The sequence below is a fragment of the Artemia sp. Qi Xiang Cuo genome, chromosome 7 (assembly GCF_049724085.1).
Source record: "Artemia sp. Qi Xiang Cuo chromosome 7, ASM4972408v1, whole genome shotgun sequence".
Lineage (NCBI taxonomy): Eukaryota > Metazoa > Arthropoda > Branchiopoda > Anostraca > Artemiidae > Artemia > Artemia sp. Qi Xiang Cuo.
Window position 1 is genome coordinate 32,620,124 of NC_142800.1, and position 21,521 is coordinate 32,641,644.

Below are 21,521 nucleotides of genomic sequence, written 5' to 3' on the forward strand. Positions count from 1 at the left end.
CAACGCTTCCCATATTCCCCCCCCCCCCAGATTTCTTCGGGTACCCATTTAGAGCTGGGTCGACTCTGACAAAGTCAAATCAATGCCCCCGTTCCCGACCAAACAACCAGCGACACAGGACTGGAACTCCTGTTCACAGTATTTCAAGTCCAGTGCACTAACCACCCAGCTAGTAAATAAGCTTTTATCGCTGACCACTCCACACATACCCTTAAAGTAAATTCCTGCTGTCCAATTAACTAATTTCTTTCGACTCAGCCAAGACTCCATCAAAACAGATATAAACACAAAAATTACTCCAATATCAAGACAAGCAGACAAAGGATATTATGGCAGTCAGTTGACAAAGAAGAGACTCGAAGCAATTTATTTAAGAGAGAGACACTTAACTTGAGCCGTGACCGTGTTCCACTAATAACGCGTCGTCTATTCATTCATTTTTGTTTAATAAATAGATTCTCCATTATTTTTAGCATACGTACGATAATTTAATTATTATCGTCATTTTGAACCTAATAAAGGAGTTGTAAATATCGCAATGCCAAATCTTTATTAAACAATCACAATAAAAATGTAGCAAAAATTAGAAACCTAGCACCCGTATCGTTAAAGCTATAAGAAAACTAACCCAAGTAAACTCAAAAATCAACAATCAAATTCAACAATAAGAACTTCACATCACTGGCCTTTTGACAATTGATACAGTCACTCCTCATAAGGCACAAAAGAAGCATAAAAAAAGAAGAAAAAATATCAGAAACTAATCACCATCCAGAGCCCAAATCCACAAGTGTGGAAGTAGAGCTTGACCCGAGATAACTTTCTTCTCACTTTTTATTACCCATCGGTTAGAAAACTTTTGTATTTTCTTGGAAAATTTTGCCCTTTGTTTTGGAAAATTTTCCAAAATTTAAACTCGAACAAAGCAAAACAATCCTTTATTTATGTCCAAATGAAGATTATCCTTACTTGAGTGTTCACAGTCGTTAGGGCCCTTTCACACTATGCTTAAAAACCTTTCCCGTTAGAATAAGACATTATATTACGCTGTGAGAGAATTTTGCAAGTAACGTAGGCAGTGCTAAGTAAACGCTCTCATTTTTTTTTTTTTTTTTGGTACGCAAAGTTTATGTTACAAAATGGAAAGTCAATATAGCAGCAACATTGTTTAATTTCAGGATGAGCAATTGATGAGTTTTTAAAATACGCTTTTTCTTAGAAAGCCTGTCACGCCTGATCAAAGCTTGAATCTTCATCTCCAATTCACCTTTTTAATTTTGAATAGTTCGTTAATGATGATTGTGACGATTTTAGACGATAATTTTAATGGGTACAGGGATTTTTTGTTAGCCTAGTGTGAAAGGACTTAAGTGTAAAGGTTTGCACTAAACGTAACGTAACATAATATAATTACGTGCACAGTACGAAAGCCACTTTAAACGCTAATTTAGTGATTTTACATGGATAGTTTACAAATTTCTTCCTTAAGCAAAACTAAAATAAATCTTTGAACGGAATTTACAAACAAATAGGGACGTATATAGCACCATGATAGACCAACTTCAATATCATAGAAAACAAAAACTTCACATTGCTATAAACTAAAGGAGCTATTCAACATAGTAGAGTACTTGACAAAAGTAGATATTCTTTAACTTTATTTAAAAATCAAATCTTGCTCCTGTTAAGGATATCAAAAATCAAAAGAAAATTTCCAAAAAAATCATCTTCCTTTTTTCTACTTCAGATAAAAAAAAATCGCTTTTTGTTTTCAAATTAAAATAAAGAGAGGAGTAAGTTCAATAGTTGTTGTATAGTGTTGATGCAATAGTATATTGCATCAACTAAAGTAAAGTATGAATTTTATTTGGAAATTTAAAGTTTATGGGTAATTCATTAGGAATTTTGAACCCTTCTTCCTAAATAAGTATTGTGTTGTTTCAGAATATGTTTTATTGTTTGTTGAGGTTTTCGTAGGGAAGAATGGTTCATGTTGTATTTATTTTGTTTTTATTATTATTAGCCTATTATTATTATTATTTTTTTTTTTGTTGGAAGCTTGAAGCGGTAATATAGAATTTGGAATGTAGTTGAAGCCAACGCCAAAGGATTCTCCTATGGAGGGGGAGCATCCTACAAGCGAGACGTGCGTTGTATTTTGTTTTGTTTTTATTTGTGTTGTAGTATGCCCCGGAGAGTAACCTGTTGTATTTGATTGCCTTAATTCATTTTTAGTTGGTATAAAGGGATTTTTTTTTTCTGTTTTGAAAAGGGAGTCTATAGTTAGGATGATTTGTTAGGAGAGTTGTTGCATAGTTGATCAATGCGTTGTAACTGAAACCTTAACCTTCATTTTGCCATTCCCACTCATAGTTTTACATCCAATTTAGAAAAGATTAACCAGCAAAAATCTTCACTCATCAAAATGATAAAAGCGTATCCACATTAAAATAATAAGAGCAAATAGACAACAAATTAAACAGGGTATTATATATTGGGCCAGCTTTGAAAACGTAATTACGCACAATTAGTTGCAAATGGAGGAAAAAAGCGATCCCTTCGATGAGAAGAAGACATACATAATAACCAAAGAATCCAACGAACGGTACATGCAGTCATATTATGATTAAGAGGATGTGCTGTCGCATAGACAACAAATGATATAAAATTTATTATCAGTCAGTAAAGCGAATGTGGCTATCCTTCAATATTAGAGTAACTTGGTTAGTTTCCCATTTTGATTGAGCATAAAACGTTTTGAGCGAGTCAAATTACAATTTATAAGGATTGTGGAGTTTATTTTTCAAAAAAAAAAACATTTTTTTAACTCTCCATAAAATTTACCTGTCCCATTGGACGTAAATTTAAACTTAAATGGGCATGCTATAAGTTTATATGAACGTTTATTTGATTCTCCATAATAATATAAGCATACCTATTTGAATATTCTCGCTTCCCAACTTAATTTCAGATTCGCCTATAAATTATTTTACATATGTAGCCTCAAAATTGAAAAAGAAAGAATTACGGTGACTTTCATGTCTAATTTTGTCCTGACCGTGATAATGAAGATTTAGTGACTGCCATACCTATAGGTCGTATCTGACATTTTCAACACCCTGCTGATCCTCTCAATGAGAACAGTTTAGCAAATGATTTTTTGGCAATTATCTTAGATGAGTAAAAATAGTAGATGCAACTTTGAATGGTAGATGACCTGACACCAAAGATTTAGGATAAAAAAAACAACAATCTGCATTTTTCCAAAATTCTTTCTGAACTCAGAGCTGAATCACCGAAGTCCAACGCGCAATTCAGGAGCGACGGTAGATAGTTCGTGCTCTCATTATATTGGCCTACAAGTAAAGCAATGAAACTCGTCTAACAATAGCCCTACTTTTTAGAATTTTTTTTTAGGAAAATACAATGGAAAACTATGCGTTGATTCAGAATACGAGCCATGTTTTGTCAAGTTTGAACTTGCATCTGGAAAGTGGTTTATTTAGAAATTTGATGTTTAGTAGACAAATTGTAACATGAACAGGTATCTCAAAACTTCAATTTAGTGGATCTTAAAGAATCATCAATTAATTTTAACTTCACTAGTCTTTTTTATATAAGTTTCTCAAAGAAGCATTTGCAATCAATAAAAACCATAAATTGACACAGGTTTGACCTTTAAGGCGGGGCAAGCAGGAGGAAAAAAAAGAAAAAAAAAAGAAAAACATTTTCAGGTTAAAAATTATTTATTTTTCCAGGGGTGGGGTCCTTTGAACGAATCTTGTGATTACAAACTGAAATTGAAAATGGCAGAGCCTTCAGATTAACATTTGCTAATAATTTGTGTTGTTTTTTTTACAACTACGAGGGGATCTCTTATGGCACTTGTGTTAAATGTAACAAAACACAGATTAGGCTTCAATTGCAAAATTAAAACAAAGCCAACTTCATGCCTTTTTATCAAAGTAATGTAAATAAAATAATAAAACAAGGCATAAATGGCACTGGTTAAAAAAAAAATAGCATAAGTAGGGGGTTGGGATCATTAAATAATAGTATTGGGCAACAACATAACCTTAATAAGAGAACACACTTGGCGGAATATTCCTAGATTCAATTTTACAGGCTCTCCAAAGTATGCAATTTGGCACATTTTTCATTTTACAGACGTATATATCCTTATTTTTAGTTGAATTGAAGTCAAATGACCAGCGATTGAGTATTATGATGCCCAACAAATAGATTTGCCTAGTAGGCAAGGCACACACTAAGCCACTTCTCAACGTCTTCAACGGACATCTTTTTACGGGTGGCATAATCCATAACCTGAAGGAAAAACAGACAATGAGTTCAGTGACGTTTTCAACTACTTATGGAGATCCATTATTATATTACACTAAATTCATCTTACTAATAAGAAACTCCAGCTCTTTGGCCACATGAATTGATTTCCTTATTTGAACAGACATGAAAGAGCAAGAAAATAGCATGGCATGAGCTCTAGAAGCTTACCCTTGTCCGAGGAACCCATGACTTCACTACGACATCCCATCTAAGTCATACACTTGAATGTTTAATGGTATAAATGTCGATACTGAAAAGTGAAAACCATAAAAAAGATGATTATTGTTTTGTTGTTGTTTATTTATATACATACATGTGTTGGAAGTTGGAGTTGGCTTAACGAACCTTATTTTACGTAATTTATATGTAAAAAAAATTATCAAAAGTAAAACAGGTAAAGAATACGGCATTGGACTTTACAGTCCCTACCGGCGGTGCTGATCTCCGTTTCTTGGCCCTTCAGCCAGGAAGTGCAATGGGGGGTTGGGGGTCAACCATCCTGTGCTTTCGCACACCCTACCTGTTTACCTTCCCTAGATTTCTCCAGATACCCATTTAGAACTGGGTCGACTCTGGCTGAGCTTACAGAGTCACGCCACAGATCCCCGTCCCAAACCAAATAATTGGATACACTAGGATTCGAACCTAAATCCAGTAAAGGGAATACGGGCTACAGAAATAAAAGAAAACACTATTCAACTTCTTTGTTTCCCCCTCGCGACATAAGTAACAATGACAATTTTTCAGTTGAAGGTCTTCGTGCCAAGTTAATGCAGACCAAATTAAATTAAGCAGCATAACCTGCTATTCAGTTACACATATATTATATTTTTAGTGCTGAATTAGTTCAAATATTCATTTAAGAAAGAAAGAAAAATGTGAGACAACAAACTGACAGAATTGGGTGTGTTCAATATGCCTATGCATAACAATGACGGACAAAATTTTTAACCGTATATTTGCTCTATTTCTTATTGATTAAGTTCAAATATTCAATTGCATCTCCTCTCACCCCACCCCCAAAGAAATGATGGGGGACAATAAAAAGACGGCATTGGGGCATTTGGAATATGCTGTCGTACCAAATAATAGGAAATATGTTTGAGAATCTATTTGTTCTATTTATTGTTGGACCATTTCTAACACTTAATTTGAAATGGTAAATATGTTAAAGCCTACTCTCTGAAGAAATGAAGTTGTGTGATTTACAACATGATAAAAAATAAAATGTTAGAAGTTTTATCTCTTCCACATTACGTTAATATGTTAAATATAAATTTTAATATATTGTTGAATATAAGTTAAACGAATATCTTTAGAAGTGAATAAACTTTTAATAAAGAAGCTAATGCAACCAAAACCGAATCCAAACTTTTGCCATGCATTGGTAACATGCCTATGGTATACGGTGTCGTAAACCATTAGTTTTTTTTTAGACAGCAATCGTACAAAACAGTTTATACAACACTAAATAAAAATATGAAAAATAAATAACGAGCGTAAGTTGGCGCAAAATTTGCGTGTGAAACAAACTCCCTACGAAAGATTTGGCAAACTTTCCAAACTTTATTTTACCTTTTACAGCAGAAAAAAGGATACCCAGCCCCATGATCACCCTTATCAATACTATTTTTCTAAATGAATTTAGCGTTAATGTGGCAATTTTGTACCCAACAGGTATTTCATGGCTCTGTACACCCCATGAACTGGACAGCCATGTTTTGAACCTGATTACTGCAAAATTATCCTGAATTATTTTTTAGGTTAGGTGAAGGTTAGCAACACTAACAATAAACCATCTTATTGTGTGGTTTAGTAGCAGGGGCACAGCTAAGCGGGGGGGGGGGAGACCCCCACCCCCAAATTCCAAGGCGTCGGCATTGCGTGCCGACGCCTTGGAACTTAGGACGTTTTTGGCGCATGAATTTAACCTGTGTGTTCGCATTTGTCGGTGCACTGGACGATTTGGCCGGCATATTGTTTATACCCCCCCCCTCCAAACTAAAAACCCTAGCTTCACCCTTTTTTAGTAGTGTAAAAATCATGAAACTAAGAACTTTAAAACTTTACAAATAAACATATTGAAAAACGGTAATTAGAAAAAAACAGGTGTTGGGCATGATCATAGTCGTAGCACCTCTTAGTCGTTTGTACCGGTTTCTGACAACCTTTATTTGCAAAAGTACTGACGACGTTAATTGGAAATTGGGGGGTTGCAGATATTTGCTTCTTTTCTAGTAAGTTGAATATTATATACAGGCTATCAGGCCAGTCAATACTTACCTTAGAATATATCCTGGGTATTACCTTATTATGTGTTTCGCCATGGACGCTTAGTACACTTGGATAATATAAAGGCTCTCCTTTACAGCTTTGCAAAAGTAACAGCATTGCCAATGGATCTTCAAAAACTTTCTCAAACATATTCGTAGTTTTTCTTAGGAAATGAAAAGGTGAAGATTTCAAGATGCCATTGTACCTCACGGTCTTTTTTTTCTATTTGCTGAACATGTGAGTTTCCAGTACGATAGGTGGGCTGTCATGAGTCACAGAGGCCTCTTAAAAACCTAAATTTGACAACTTATCCTTTTTCTTTGTGGAGTTGTTGACAAAGCGGTTTACAAAACTCATTCAAGAAACTACAATGAGGTTAAGGAAAAAACTGGTAATGTTTTGAATCCAGTTTCTCACGTTTTCCTAAGAAAAAGTTCACGGGTAACGTACCGTAGATAAACTCGTTTATCTAACTCGTAAGAGGGGAAGGGAGGCATTATTTAGCATAGCAGTAGATACCCTTAGATCAAATAAATACGAATTCGCCAAATATATATTAAATTTTCTCTCTTACTGGTTCAGGATCTATTGTCAAAGAAAAGAGACTAAGTTATCAGAGACCATTTAAACTTGAAATTATTGTAATCTATCATAGAATATTACGAAAAATTGCTTATGCTGTTTATAACCAAATAGCATTTACTTTATTTTAACTTGAAAGTATGAAGAACGAATAGATTAAAGATATAAAAGCTCACCTGATCCTTTTTAATTTTACCAACAGCAAAGTAACTTGATTTAGGATGAGAAAAATACAGCCCTGAAACGGAAGCTGCCGGCTCCATAGCTAAAGACTCACTAAGACGAATACCCGTCCTTGGCTCTGCTTGCATAAGTCTCCACATTGTGAGCTTCTCAGTGTGATCCGGTTGACTGGGATAACCTGGGGCTGGCCTTATTCCCTATAGCGAAAATAAAAATATAAACAAAAGAAGATTCATAAATGCTGATACACCAATCCATATCTTCTTTTTCCCTTTCGTTTCTCTTTAAGTAATGTTTCAGAACTATTCAACCAAAGTCTTGTAATATGTTCATTTAGCTCTTATTTGTCAGGAGCTTTCTTGGTGGCTGTCATGTTACGGCAAGATATTGCACGCGTCGTTTTTTTCTCTCGGCGTTTGATGGATATCTAGTTTTATGTTTTGTGACATATACTTTTTTTTTCTAAGTTAAACAGGGTTTTGATCCTCTCCAAGAGAAAAGTTTGTATCTTCCATCTGAGACCTTTTCTTACAGATTGGAGAAGTCCATGCGATGATAATATCCCAAATGGACGATTTGCAGTTCATTTTTGGGACTCTCTATACAGGGTTAAACGGCAAACGTAGTATGTAATCCAATCAGAAAATATTCTGACTTCCCTATTTGCTACGTAGAAAGACATAAAATAAATGCGCCCTTTTGAGATACACCACATTAGTCTTTTATTATCAATAGACTGGACATTATTGCCTATAGAGGGGGGGGGGCAAGGATCCGACAGTCTCTACTGCTAGATGAATTTTTACAAAAAAAAAATAATAAAAAATATGATACAACTAAAATACGAAAACTGAATTAAAATGATTTAACATATTACGAGAAAAAACGAATGGCCGATCACAGTGAACTTGTATCTAGGAGGACAAAAGGCTAACAGCAAAAAAAGCAAGAATTGTACTAGAAACTTGTTTCTGATATGATTAGGTCTGAATGCTGAACTTGTACAGAGTAATGACGCTAGGATTCTTTCATTGTTGATTTTATTTTTATTTCCTTCATTTTTTATTGTAAGTTGAATTTTATCCTTTTTCTACTTTTTGTTTCGCTGAGGCTATCAGATACATAGCCGAAACATTTCAGTTAGCCTTCTTCTGGGACTAACTGTCTTTACAAATTTCCTCGTTGCATCATCATCTTTACTCTTTGTATGATGAAAAAACAGTATGGTCTTTGTCGTTATTTAGTAAAATATAATTTAATAAAAACAAAAAAATTAATATAAATCCCAGCAGATTTTGAACCTATAGTTGTATTCATTTATCAGCTTTGGAATTAGAATCAGATCAGAACAAAGTCGGCTAAAATTACAAAACAGAATATATACACCACTAAAAGGCAGACATAAATTTTCGTACAATAATAGTAATAAGAGCTAAAACGAACCACAATAGATCTCAACAGAAATATGAAAAAGCTTTCAAAATTAACCACAATCCCCGACAATCATGGAACTGGTATGCTAGTCAAATTTACATTATTTAGAGCAGCACAGGCATAAAAAAACCCGTAGATTTTTTTGGGGGTTGTTTCAAAATTGTGAAGTTTTCAGGCAGTATCTCTTTCTCGTCAGTATTCCCAAATTGATCCGTGAAATCAATAAGCAAAACTAATAAGTATGATTTAATATCACTTTTCATCCGTAAAATTCAAACATCACAATCTTTTGGCTCCCAAAGACAACTACATTTATAAAGAAACTTTCTTAGGCTTATTGATGCCATATGTTTTCAGCTTATTTTGATGATTTTTTATCCACTTTTTCTTTATTGGCACCCACTAATACGAAAAATTGTACAACCGCGTAAAAAGTTCTTTTTCATAAAAATTGAGTTCCCAGTATTGCCTAATTTTTAAAGACATATATAAGCTAATTATTTGAAAAAAACGACGTTTTCTAAAGAGTTAAAGAGGCTGAGTCACAAGTTCGAACCTTAAAACGTACAGGGATTAGAAGGTACAGTTGGGGGGCTGCCGCCCCCCAAACCCCCTTCTTTTACAGCCTTTAAATAAAAAATTTTTTTTTTAACTGAAAGTAAGGAGCGACATTAAAACTTAAAACGAACAGAAATTATTCCGTATATGAAAGGGGCTGTGCCCTCCTCAACGCCTCGCTCTTGACGCTAAAATTTTTATTGTTTAAAAAAAAGAGTTGTGAGAAAGTCAAACTTTAGCGTAAAGAGCGAGGCGTTGAGGAGGGCACAGCCCCTTTCATATACGGAATAATTTCTGTTCGTTTTAAGTTTTAATGTCGCTCCTTACTTTCAGTTTAAAATATTTTTTTTATCTAAAGGCTGCGAAAGCGGGGGTTTGGGGGCGGCAGCCCCCCAACTGTACCTACTAATCCCTGTACGTTTTAAGGTTCGAACTTGTGACTCAGCCTCTTTAACTCTTTAGAAAACGTAGTTTTTTTCAAATAATTTCTGCACATTTTTGTACAGTTTATTACTTATTATTGCTTGACTAACTGTTAGATGATTGTGTATTATTCTTTTCTTTCTCGACAGGGTGTTTTAAGGGTCGACCTTGTAACTCAGCCTCTTTAACTCTTTAGAAAACGCAATTTTTTTCAAATAGTTTAAAAAAGAAACTGATTTTCTTTTTTAAACTTTAAATTCAGCATAAAAAAATTTCCTCTGACGGGGAATCGAACCCGGGTCTTCCGCCTGACAGTCAGGAGTATCGACCGCTGTACTAAAGAGACACATTTCTAATTGTATTTTTAGTATGTGGAATCTATTTTTGACGCAAGCAAATCCCCACAAAACTTGATATTTGGTTTTTGGAAAACAATTTGGTTTTTGGAAGGAGTGATCAGATTGAGCTGAAATTTCAAGGATAAGCTCCCAGGCCCCAGGAAAGCTTATCCTCTAAATTTCATCCCGATCAGACAACGTTAAAGGGGACTGTGGTGGGAAAAATTAACATGGGCTCTTGTAGGAAAACGAGGTTTTTCGTAAATGTAAATTCGGGGGATAATTTTTTCGATCTGAAAATATCAAAAGGCCCTAAAAGGTCAAATTCTTCTTGGAATGAGTCCTCATTCACCCGGATCAGTTGCCAACTGTGGCCTGTAGGCGTGGCTAACAAGAAAAAAAAATGAACTTTAAGTGGCCATATTTGTTTTTTGGAAAACAGGGAAGGAGTAATCCGATTGAGCTGAAATTTTGAGGATAGGCTTCCGGGCCCTAGGAAAGCTTCACCTCTAAATTTCAGCCCAATCAGACAACGTTAAAGGGGGGGGCTGTGGTCGGAGGGTTGAAACTTCCGGCCCACTTTTACCCATGAAGATAAAGTCGGAGGGGGGTGAAATTTTGCACGTTTCTTAGTTTGAGCTTGGGCTACAAAATGCGATTACCGCTGTCTCTCTGCGACCGCTAGGACCGGAAATCGCTTAACATTGTGGTGGGTCGCCTCTTTATAGAGGCACAAGTATGCCTCCTTGATTATAGAAGACAATAAGAACTGTTTGTGAAGCAAGAAACTAAACTATGTAAGTGTCTTAAGTAGTCTAAAAAAAACTAGCAAAAGAAGAAAACAGTGATTTACAACTAAGAATTCAATAAAAAATATAGTAGAATAATTTTGTACTGCCCGCTTTGTTTAACTTAGTGATGATCTTTCTAATTCTTAAATATACTTAAATGTGCTTGTATTTTCGATTTATAATTTCCATTCTATTTTTAGAGGAACCGGGGGAAAATGCTGATTTCTTTTTCAACATTTTCCATGTTGGAAAATGAAAAATACGTTTTTCAATTTTATTAAATTTTGAATTTGAAGGATAATCCTCTGCGGACCCCCCCCACCCCCAAAAAAAACAAAAAAACAATCATTCTAAAACACAAAAAAGGACCACAATGCAACTAGCCGCCAATAATAGGCATAAACTAAAGTGTCCTCATAAAAACTTACAATTTTTTTAAAATAAAGCTCAAGCTCAATCACAACTACAGAAAATACCACTTTCTCAATTAGTCTAGGAGACAACTGATAAAAACATTGAATTAAAGTACAAAAACAATGTCACCAAGTAAATAAGAAGCAACTATAATTTTGCAACACAAATTTAGTAATAATAATAATGCTAAAAAAATGATTTTAGATGACATATGATTTAGATAAAAATGATTATTCTTAGATGACAATACCTTTCAGGAAAGACATTAAGGCAAAGCAAAAAAGGGTAAAACGTTTATTAAAGACGAATAAAACAACAAACACCATTATAATTCAGATAATTCCAATTTTTTTTTTCAACGGAAAACAAAATATAAAAAAGAAAACAGAAAATCACGACATAAAAACTCTATATTAAGAAAACAAGATATTCAAAAATTAATAAAAAAATTAAGCGCTGACATCCAAATAAAACATAAAAACGTATAAAAGACTATGATAATGAAAAGACTTCATTTTTTTCTAGACTATTGTCGGTCCCAACCCCCCACTGCACTTCCTGGCTGAAGGGCCATGAAACGGAGATCAGCACCGCCGGTTTGGATCTTAAGGGTCTAGTGCCGTCATACTTACTTTTTTTTTATTGTCAGTTAGAGTACTCTAACCTGACTGATTATTCAGTTTTATTATATCTGTTGCGTTTCTACTAAATCAGTATAATAGCTTATACGAAGGGGTTGTCTGACATTCATAGCGGTAAACAATACGAAGTTTACTGCAGAAATGTAACATTTTCAAAGGCAGGGGGGGGGGGGTACCTGATCTTTTCAAAACTTTCAACCACAGCTGGGAGGAGGGATGTATTTTCTTTATGACTTGCATGTTTTACAATTACACTTAACAAAGGATAGACTTTTGATTCAATCCTATTAAATCACTGAATTAGATAAAGCTATTCAGTCTATCACAAGCATTATGTGAAGTTATTTGTTTGCAACAGAAAATGTAACTAAAAATTGAGGGGAGGGGGCAGTTCAAGCCAGTCATTTCTCACTTCTACATCCCCCTTTATCCCACTTCTGCAAAATACTACCACTACTACTACTATTAACTCATTGCAGCACCAAGACGCATAGGACAAAACGGTAGAACACGCTCCTCATCCATCCCAGCCTATTCAAAGCTTCGTTTTATGCCCCTCATATGAAGCTCCGATTTCTTTTAAATCCCTTCTTGTGACCTTTTGACACTTCATTCGGGGAAGATTTTCTTTTCGTGTGACCCCAGTTGGAGGGCCAAAAAGCACAAAATTTGGCATATCTATCATCCTTCATCCGTATGACGTGGCCTAGCCATCTTAACCTTCCTTTCTCTATAGACCTAAAAAGTGGGGACCCAGCCACATTTTTCGCATATTTAGTTGTTCAATATACGGTCAGTTGAACAAGAACTTAAAACTATCCCTAGACAAGTCCACTGGAAACATTTAACATGCCTTCTGCAAAATGATGGATGGATTAAAAAACTTTTTATAAAATAAGTTTTAGTTATTTAGAACCTAAAAAATAATTAAAATACAAGTTACTATTTGTTGTCGTCTATCCGACCTAATAAAACATAGCACTTACTTGATATTTGATTTTCAGTAAGTCGGCAGGATTTAAATCTTCATTTTTACTGTAGCCCCAATGTTTCAATCGAACATCCCGATGGAGTTTCTCGGCAAAAGCTTCTGCCAATCGGTCAGCCAAAGCTTTTACCAAAATTGAGTTGTAATCATCAGATTCTTTTTCATACCTGAAACAAGGACCTATGAGGAAATGGCAAAAGACTTCGAAGACTTATGGACAAACTACACGGATTCATATTTTTCGAAGAAACTTTGTAATAATGTCACTAATAAAATCCAGTAAATGTAATACTAGAGGTATACAGTTTAAAAACAGCCTGCTTTCTGTAAGTATATATTTTCGTCAAAATTACAACTTAATGGATAATAGCAAGATAAAGAAACATCGACAGAGATTAAACATGAAGATTAGAAACTTTTCTTATTTAAAAAGTTGATGGGTTCCCAAGCCCTCACTGAGCTGAAAGCAGAGCATATACAGCAACTTTCTAATAATTGTTTCTCATTTTACAATTTTTTAGGTATAAAGTTGAAAGAAAAAGGATGCAACTAAAAACTGAAGTAATAATCGTTGATTATATTAATCATTCACTGCATATTTTTGTATGTGTAAAACAGCCCGTCATAATTTGTCTTGACCGACTTTATTGCGTTTTTCATTTCTTTATCATAATAAATAACCCTTTCTATTATTGATATTACGGTCCCGTGAGCCCCAAGGCAAACGTAAATAAGGCAAGGCATTACTTTTGCACTTACTCAGTTTCATGAATCCGAAACTTCTGAATAAGAATTATCTACAACAATCAGTCGAATCTTATTCTAGGAAAATTGGTGAGCTTAAGCCTCAAATGCATCTTTGCCTATTTTGACCCCTCCCCTGTAAAATGTACTTGTACCAATTTTTCCCCAAAAGATTTATCTGAAAATGCAGCAGACAACGACAAAGAAGTGAGAACACCTCAAATAACCTCTTCCGTTTTCTACCCCCCCCCCCCTGAAAATCCTCCAATACACCATTCCCTTCCGAAAATTTTGCTGAGAATACAATAGGTGAGAATGAACGAATAATAAAGGCAACATACTTAGTAGAAAGCTCCAAGTCTCCCAAACCTCAGGATACCTCTGAAGAACCAATAGAGTATTTAATATCATTCTATATGAGCTATGCAGTCTAATATACAGAAATAGGGATCATCAGGAACCATTAAGATGTACCTAGCAGACAAAAAAGAAATATAAGTACCCCCTCCCGCCTCTAGATCTAAATTTTTATTAAAAAATTCCCAAATTAAAACTACTAGCACCACTAATAGTAAAGCATACGCAGAAGATCTGAAAACAAATTTAAACAAATATATTTACAATTCTACTGGGTAATGCCAGACAGCGTTGGTTGAGACAGTCCCTATTTTCTCCTGAGCCCAGCAACGACTGGTTGAAATATTAGTCATACAATAATAATTAAGACAATATCATAAACAACATACTTAGTAGAAAGTTCCATGGCTCCAAATCCACAGGATACCCCAAAAATTCCAATATAGTCGTTAACATCGGACTCTACAGGAGCTATAAAGTCAGATATACAGAGATAAGGATCATCTGGTGCAACATCCTTCTCGGCCTGCTGTCTCAGTCCGTGGAATGTAGCAATTGACTCACCGCGAGGGAAATAATCCTCGTCAGGATCATAAACCTGAAATTTGCAAACACTTTGAACGTTTCTTATGCATTAGCAAGGCCATACCCAGGTTTTTTTCGGAGGGAGGGGGTTTTACTCAAAGATTTTTTGTCGGGGGGGGGGTACACAAAAAAACTCAAAAAGCGCATACAAAATTTGTTTATATCCATTTTTTTTACGTTTTTACCAGTCAAGACAACATTTCGGGAGGGGTTCAAACCCCCCTACACCCCCCCCCCCCTCTGGGTACGGCCTTGTGCATTAGGTATGATTAATTTAATATGCTAAAACATTACAAATCTCAAAGCTTATATTAAATATTGATAAGGAAACAAACGATACTTGTAAATACTTACAAAAGTAAGTAAATCCTTGTAGAACTGAATGAACGTTTTTAAATACAAACAAACAAAAATACTTGTAGTTTTATGCTGTTTCCTTGCTTACTACATTTTTGCACTTTCCCAATCTTGCAAAAGTAAATGAAAAACGTTAATACAAATCAATTCCCATGTCAGAAGGCCATTAACTTTTTTTTTTCAATACTAGATATACCGGATTTTTTGGGGAGGGTGGGGGTGATCCGAAAAATGAAGGGAGGAAAATCACCAACATAGTAAAAATTACTAGCGGCTCATAAAACTTCTTAAACCATGTATTAACCAGCGGGCCAACATGTTCTTCGTAGGACCACACTTCAAACTGGATTACTAATAGGGGACTCATTAATTACAATTTACAGTAAATAAAAATCGATGATAATATAATACATTATACAACCATATATTATTGATGTTATATTACAACCATATATTATTTATGTTATATTATAACCATAATTTATTTATTTCCCCTTCACATGGCATTACGAAAGTACAATATGTTTTATAGTTTAAGATAGAACAGTTTCTAAGCTAATAGTAACAGCTTACAATGCATAATTAGTTTCGACTATGTCGAAAAGGGGCTTATCTGATTTACAGTGTGGCCACAGAGCACAGTTCTACTTAATGAGAAGTATATAATATTCACACTTTTGAACGAAGTTTTTGAATTGGTGGAACCAGATTATTGGTTGTGATTTTCATTACTGTATTTAAATTACTATCAAACAACAGTGACCTCTTTTAGGCTTGTTTATTTTCAAACACGAAAAGACTTGCTCACAATTGTATGCGGACCCAAGTAGTGATCAAAGTTGGTTCTACTTCATAATTTGGAACTTCTCGTTAAGCGGAAATGGAGTCACAAAGGAAACGCTCCAAAAAATTGACAATAATATACTGAGAAATATAATACAATCGAAAATCTAGGCCTGACGTAAGATCGCAACACGCAACCGATATTTGTTTTCGGACCCCATAATATGCTCTGGCAGACCTTAGTTTGTCTATCCTTCAAGACTTAAACCAGTTGCTCCAAAACCAAGAACGTGAAACAAGAAGAAAATTATACTTGAATAAAAAGCGTCACCACCATTCTTCGCTGTAATATGGTTCAGCTTTTCTCTCTGTCTTTGGTTCAGCTCTAATATGGTGAACTCCAAGTTTGAACATACATATTACAGAAATTCAGCAAAAGACAAACATTACTATATACTGGCAATAATTTGTTTCTACCATTTGTTTCTACCATTTTTTTTTTTTTTTAATCCCACCTCCTCTCCTCTCGGTGACCTTAATTTTCTTTAAATTTATCTCATAATTTATCTAATGTCACCTACTCTTTTCTTAATAAAAATAGCTTCTTCAAAAAAATTCAATTTATTAAAATTTTATAAAAATTGAGCATTCCAAAATATACCAGGGTATAAAAATAGAGGTATACTACATTTCAATTTTCTTATACCTTTTAGGTTCATCCGATATCTCAGGCTGCCCTTCCCCCTTAGGGCACCCCTTCCATCGTGACCTTAAATTACACTTTTAATATCTTTTTTCATCAGCCTCTATTTCCCCTAATATATAATTCACATTTACCCCCGTCCCACAAAATAAGAATAAAAAAAAAAAAAAAAATAAATAAATAAATAAATAAATAAAAAAAAGTAAGAAAGAAATGAAATGCTCCACCTTTACAAATAAATACCAATAGGTAGAATCTTTCATTATCTTCCTACTTCATTTCCTTTACCCTTATTACTCATCTTTCATTTCCCCTTTGGCTGCTCAATCCTGATTAAAACATCATCATTATCCTACTTTCAATACTTCTCAATTCTCTTTAAAACTTTATCTTTATCCTACTTTTAATACTTCTTTCTTTATCGTTTTTTTTATTCCTCTTTTAAATAACAACATTTCAACCAGAAGCTTATAGAATATACACAAATGGACTTAGACCGATATACAAAAAAAGGTAAACAAATAAAAAGAGCCACATTAGATAAACCTCCAAAGGTTCTCTTTTTGGTTTTATCCGAATTTGAGCTAGACGAAATAAACCCTTCAACTTTAAAAGGGATATATGTAGTAGGCAATATCTTTTCATAAACTAAAAATAAGGGAAGTTATATCATCCATTCAATATATATAAAAAAAAAAAAAAAAAAAAAAAAAAAAAAAAAAAAAAACGATGAAGAAAATGAACAGTAAAAAAAAACAGTAGTATGGAAAAAATAAGAAAAATTACCAAGATGTCATCGCCGCTTCGACTACAAGGATAAAATGCAAGAACGCCTTTTGGTTTTAGCGATCTATCCGCAATGATTTTCGTCAACATTTCTTGAGCATCGTCGAAAAGTTTCTTTGCTTCCTCGCCTAACAACAAAAACATACTTAAAGTAGTAGTCTACGGAACAAACATTTAAGACCAAACAAAAGAATTAGTCTACTTACTTTGTAAATTCTAATATAGTTATATTATATTAATATTCTTATATTAATATAATCTAATATTTAAATTATGTAAATTCTAGATTTAATATAGATCTTAATACAGATTTTTACTTTTGTATTCCAATTTTTTTTACTTCTTGTTACTTGAGATTTTCCTAGAACTCTCATATCTTTCATCTATATTGCGCTATTTTAAACTTTTTTTTTACAAAAATGAGACAGACTAGTTTACCAACACAATTTTTAATCTTTTTAAAATTTATTTTGCACACAAAAATAAGTAATCGAAGCTACAAATATGGAACAAGTAGTTCAAAAAAAAAAGATACTCCGTTAAACAATCAGACATCCCACCCCTCTTTTAGCAGCACGCTATAATTTTCACAGATCTGTTACTAAAAAAAAAGCTGATACCCGAAAAAGCTCAAAAACCTCATTAGCAGAACCATAAAACTTTAGTTAAAACTTTCATTTTGGACCCGAAAACATATACAATAATACATCTTGCTTCTATGATTGGGAAACCTGATAGATCTTATTAACCTATCAAAGTCAAACGTGCATAATTTTGATATCTACCGGGTCTTCATAACAAAAAAGGTTTTATTTTAACAAGTAACTAGTTTATTGGTCTTATTGTAACATAAACCAGCGTTGCTATCTAATTTTTGTTTATCTTTTCTTTGGTTTGTCATTCTAATCGATTTGGAAACCTTGGAAAAAACGAACACGATTTTTTCAACTTCTATATAGAAAAATATAGTTAAAAGCCAACAAACATCTTAAATAGACCCAAAAGTGACCACAGGGTAATTTGCTGTAGCAGTACATCATTATTTCTGGAACATAAAAATTTTTGAACATATTCGCTTAGCTTAAAAAGAAAAGAGAGAAAAAAGTTATTCATCTTTTACTTGGAATCGAATGTAATTACTAATTTTTCGTTCTCTTTCCTTTTTTTACAATTCAAAAATCAACCTTATATTTAAATTGACGCTAATTATAAAAAAAAACGCACTGCAGATTAATTTGTTTCTGCTTGTTTTATTTTTAAATTATTAGAAATCATAATTAACTGTAGCTCATTCAAAGAGCGTACAAACCTAATATTCATCTAAATAAATATAATTTTAGGTAAATCTAATATTCTAGATTATTTAGATAGTACTACACACACTGACAATCCAGGGATAGCTCCGAAAAGCGGATGAAGATTTTCTAGACGTTTTCCAGAGAAACTGCCAATGGATTGTTCGGCGTACCCGGCTTACTGACCCTATTTCAAACAGTAGGTGGTACGAAAAGTGTGGTTCAATCCGACTTTCTAGGGCTATAATGAGAGAAAGGTTGAGATGGCTAGAGCACTTTCTGCAGATGGAGGCTGACAGATTGCCAAAGGTTGTCCTTTTCGGCCAACCATCTAGGGCTAAACGGAAAGCAGGTCGTCCACGGTTTGAGTGAGAGGATATTATAAAGAAAGATTTAAAGGAAATGGGAACTTCCTGGGAGGGTGTAAAGATGGGGGTTTGAAAAGATTGGGATGGAGGAGGAGCGTGCGTAGCTATGTTGGCCTCAGGCGGCTTACTGCTGCGGTGAGTTGTAAGTAGTAGTGGTAGTAGATAGAAAAAAAGGACAATTCATACCAACAGCTTTATCATTAAAAATCTTCGGGTAATTCCTATTCGGATATTTTCCTCTTAATTGCCAAGTATCGAAAAATGGCTTCCAATCAATGTAAGGTATTAAATCCTCCAAATTTTCACTTATTACTTTGATACCCAAAAACTCAGGTCTTTTAGGCGTAAAATCGTTGACAAATGTGCACTGAAGAGCCCTTTTCCTTGCCTGATCCAATGAAAGATAGCGTCTGTCTTTGAGACTTGCATAGTGATCTTGACGAATATTTGCATAGTCTTCTAGAAGATCATCGAAGAAATCGTCACGACCAGTAGAATCTAATAGGTTTGATGTCTATAAAAACAAAAAAGTATAAATAAAACATTAAAGCAGAAACTAAAGATGTACCATAGGAAGCAAAGTGTTACAGCTAAGACTACAAGCTTTGACAGTGGCAGAAGATTCGTACAGATAAAGAAAAAGTAAATTTTAAGAGCCGCCTTCAAAAATTTTCTTACACTTCCATCTCTTCTTTCCATCTATTACTTCTAATCAAGGTATGATAATTGGTAACTTCTGATTGTTATAAGGTGAGACAGGGCTTTTCCATTCAAAAAAACTATGCTAGAATTTTCGGCTGGTTTTCTAGAATGTTGATGACCTTTTTTCCCTCTCTCTCTCTCTCTCTCTCTCTCTCTCTCTCTCTCTCTCTCTCTCTCTCTCTCTCTCTCTCTCTCTCTCTCTCCCTCTCTCTCTCTCTTTTTTTTTTTTTTGTTCGACAGATTCACAGGAAGGAATCTCGATGACCTATTGGAACCCAGGTTTTAATGCGGATGAATTTATTTTTTTGCCTAACAGATTCGCATAGATTTAGGTAAAAATTTTCAGAGTCAAGCCCTCCCCACCCCCCCCCACAATCCCCTGGCTTTTTTACTGCTAAAGAGGCCACTCTAGATTTTCAACATTGGAGTTCCACATTCAAGACACATGCAAAATTAAATTTTGCGTCAGCTTTGCGTTAGACCCTACCGGATTTGATCACGCCCACAATATATGTCCATCCATTCGACAATGATAGGAAGCGCAAAAGGTTCATTGATACCACCCACTGCCATTCTTCTTGTTTCAGTGAGTTTTTCCCAAAAGCTGGATCGAATAGGGTAGCTACAGCTATGATGTATATATTTTCTTCTAGTTTCAATGCTCTTGTGGATTTTATTCTTCATCTGCTTTTGCGACTTGCAAAAATACTGTAGTCGCCTAAAAATACTAGTAAGTAAGTATGACGGCACCAGACCCTTAAGGTCCAAACCTGCGATGCTGATCTCCGATTCATAGCCCTTCAGCTAGGAAGTACAATGGGGGTTGGGGCCAGCCATCCTGTGCTTTCGAACACCCTTGCTGCTTACCTTCTCCAGATTTCTCCAGGTACCTATTTAGAGCTGGGTTGACTCTGGCTGAGCTTACAGAGTCACGCCACTGACCCCCGTCCCGCAACAAACAACTGGCTACGCAAGGGATCAAACCCATGCCCCTTGGACATAGATTCCTCAAACCAGCACGCTAACCACTTAGCCAGGACGGCTGAAACAATACTGCGACGGCCTAAAAATACTGCAGCAGTAAGTTAAGGCACGACACAATGCTTGAAGTAAAAGCTTTGTCACATTCCAAAAAATGAAAAAAGAAGAAAAGTAGCCAAGTTAATCTGGCTTCATGAATTTCCGACAGCCTGTTCCAGGCAGTCAAAAATAAAAAGCAGTTTTCAGAAATTTCAAATCAATCACAATCCAGTTTCTGTCAATTGACACTTACCATACGGATTTTTAGGATTTCTTCATGAAGCTCATATTTTTTGTCTGGGGAGGAGGATGAATACTATCTCCGCTTCTGGAGGAGGGTGTTGTTATATTGGCTGTATCCTATCGAATATTGTGTTGTATGGCCTTGTTTGGGTCATGAAAATACATTTAATTATTTATTTACATTATTTATCTTATGATATATCGCACTATCGATGTATTGTAGATCTTAAGACGTGTTTTGTGCATCATAGAATACTGTTTGTAAGGGCTTCTTTAGCCTATAGTAAATATATTTATATCATAGACAGATCCATGGCAAATCTTGACCGATGATTGCAAGCTGATTACATTACAAGGAAGCCCAGTTTGTCCAGCAGCAAAGATTTACAGCAGCTCTAAAAAAATTATTTAATTTATCAGACATAAGAGCATTAGAAACCTCTAACCTGTCTCACATTTAAATAAATTCGGCCTCGATTATATTTACGATTTTTAAATAATAAAATATTTGTTTTGATTAGAATTTCATATTAGAAGATAACTGGGACATACACAATTACTTACAACCAGCCACCTTGACGTATGTTTAATGCTTGAATTGTCATGTT

General features: G+C 34.6%; 1 protein-coding gene across 1 annotated transcript in view; it reads right to left on the bottom strand.

Moving 5' to 3' along the window:
• Positions 1-533: 533 nt before the first annotated feature.
• The window catches only part of LOC148950177 (methionine synthase-like), a 94,725-nt gene continuing 73,737 nt past the window's right edge, over positions 534-21,521 (bottom strand). The window contains exons 18-23 of the mRNA XM_089092196.1: positions 19,135-19,462; positions 17,286-17,413; positions 14,461-14,669; positions 12,969-13,137; positions 7,377-7,580; positions 534-4,326 (exon numbers count right to left, since the gene is read on the bottom strand). Coding sequence (XP_088948322.1) covers positions 4,249-4,326; positions 7,377-7,580; positions 12,969-13,137; positions 14,461-14,669; positions 17,286-17,413; positions 19,135-19,462 — 1,116 coding nt within the window. The 3' untranslated portion in view covers positions 534-4,248. The remainder of the gene's footprint in view (positions 4,327-7,376; positions 7,581-12,968; positions 13,138-14,460; positions 14,670-17,285; positions 17,414-19,134; positions 19,463-21,521) is intronic.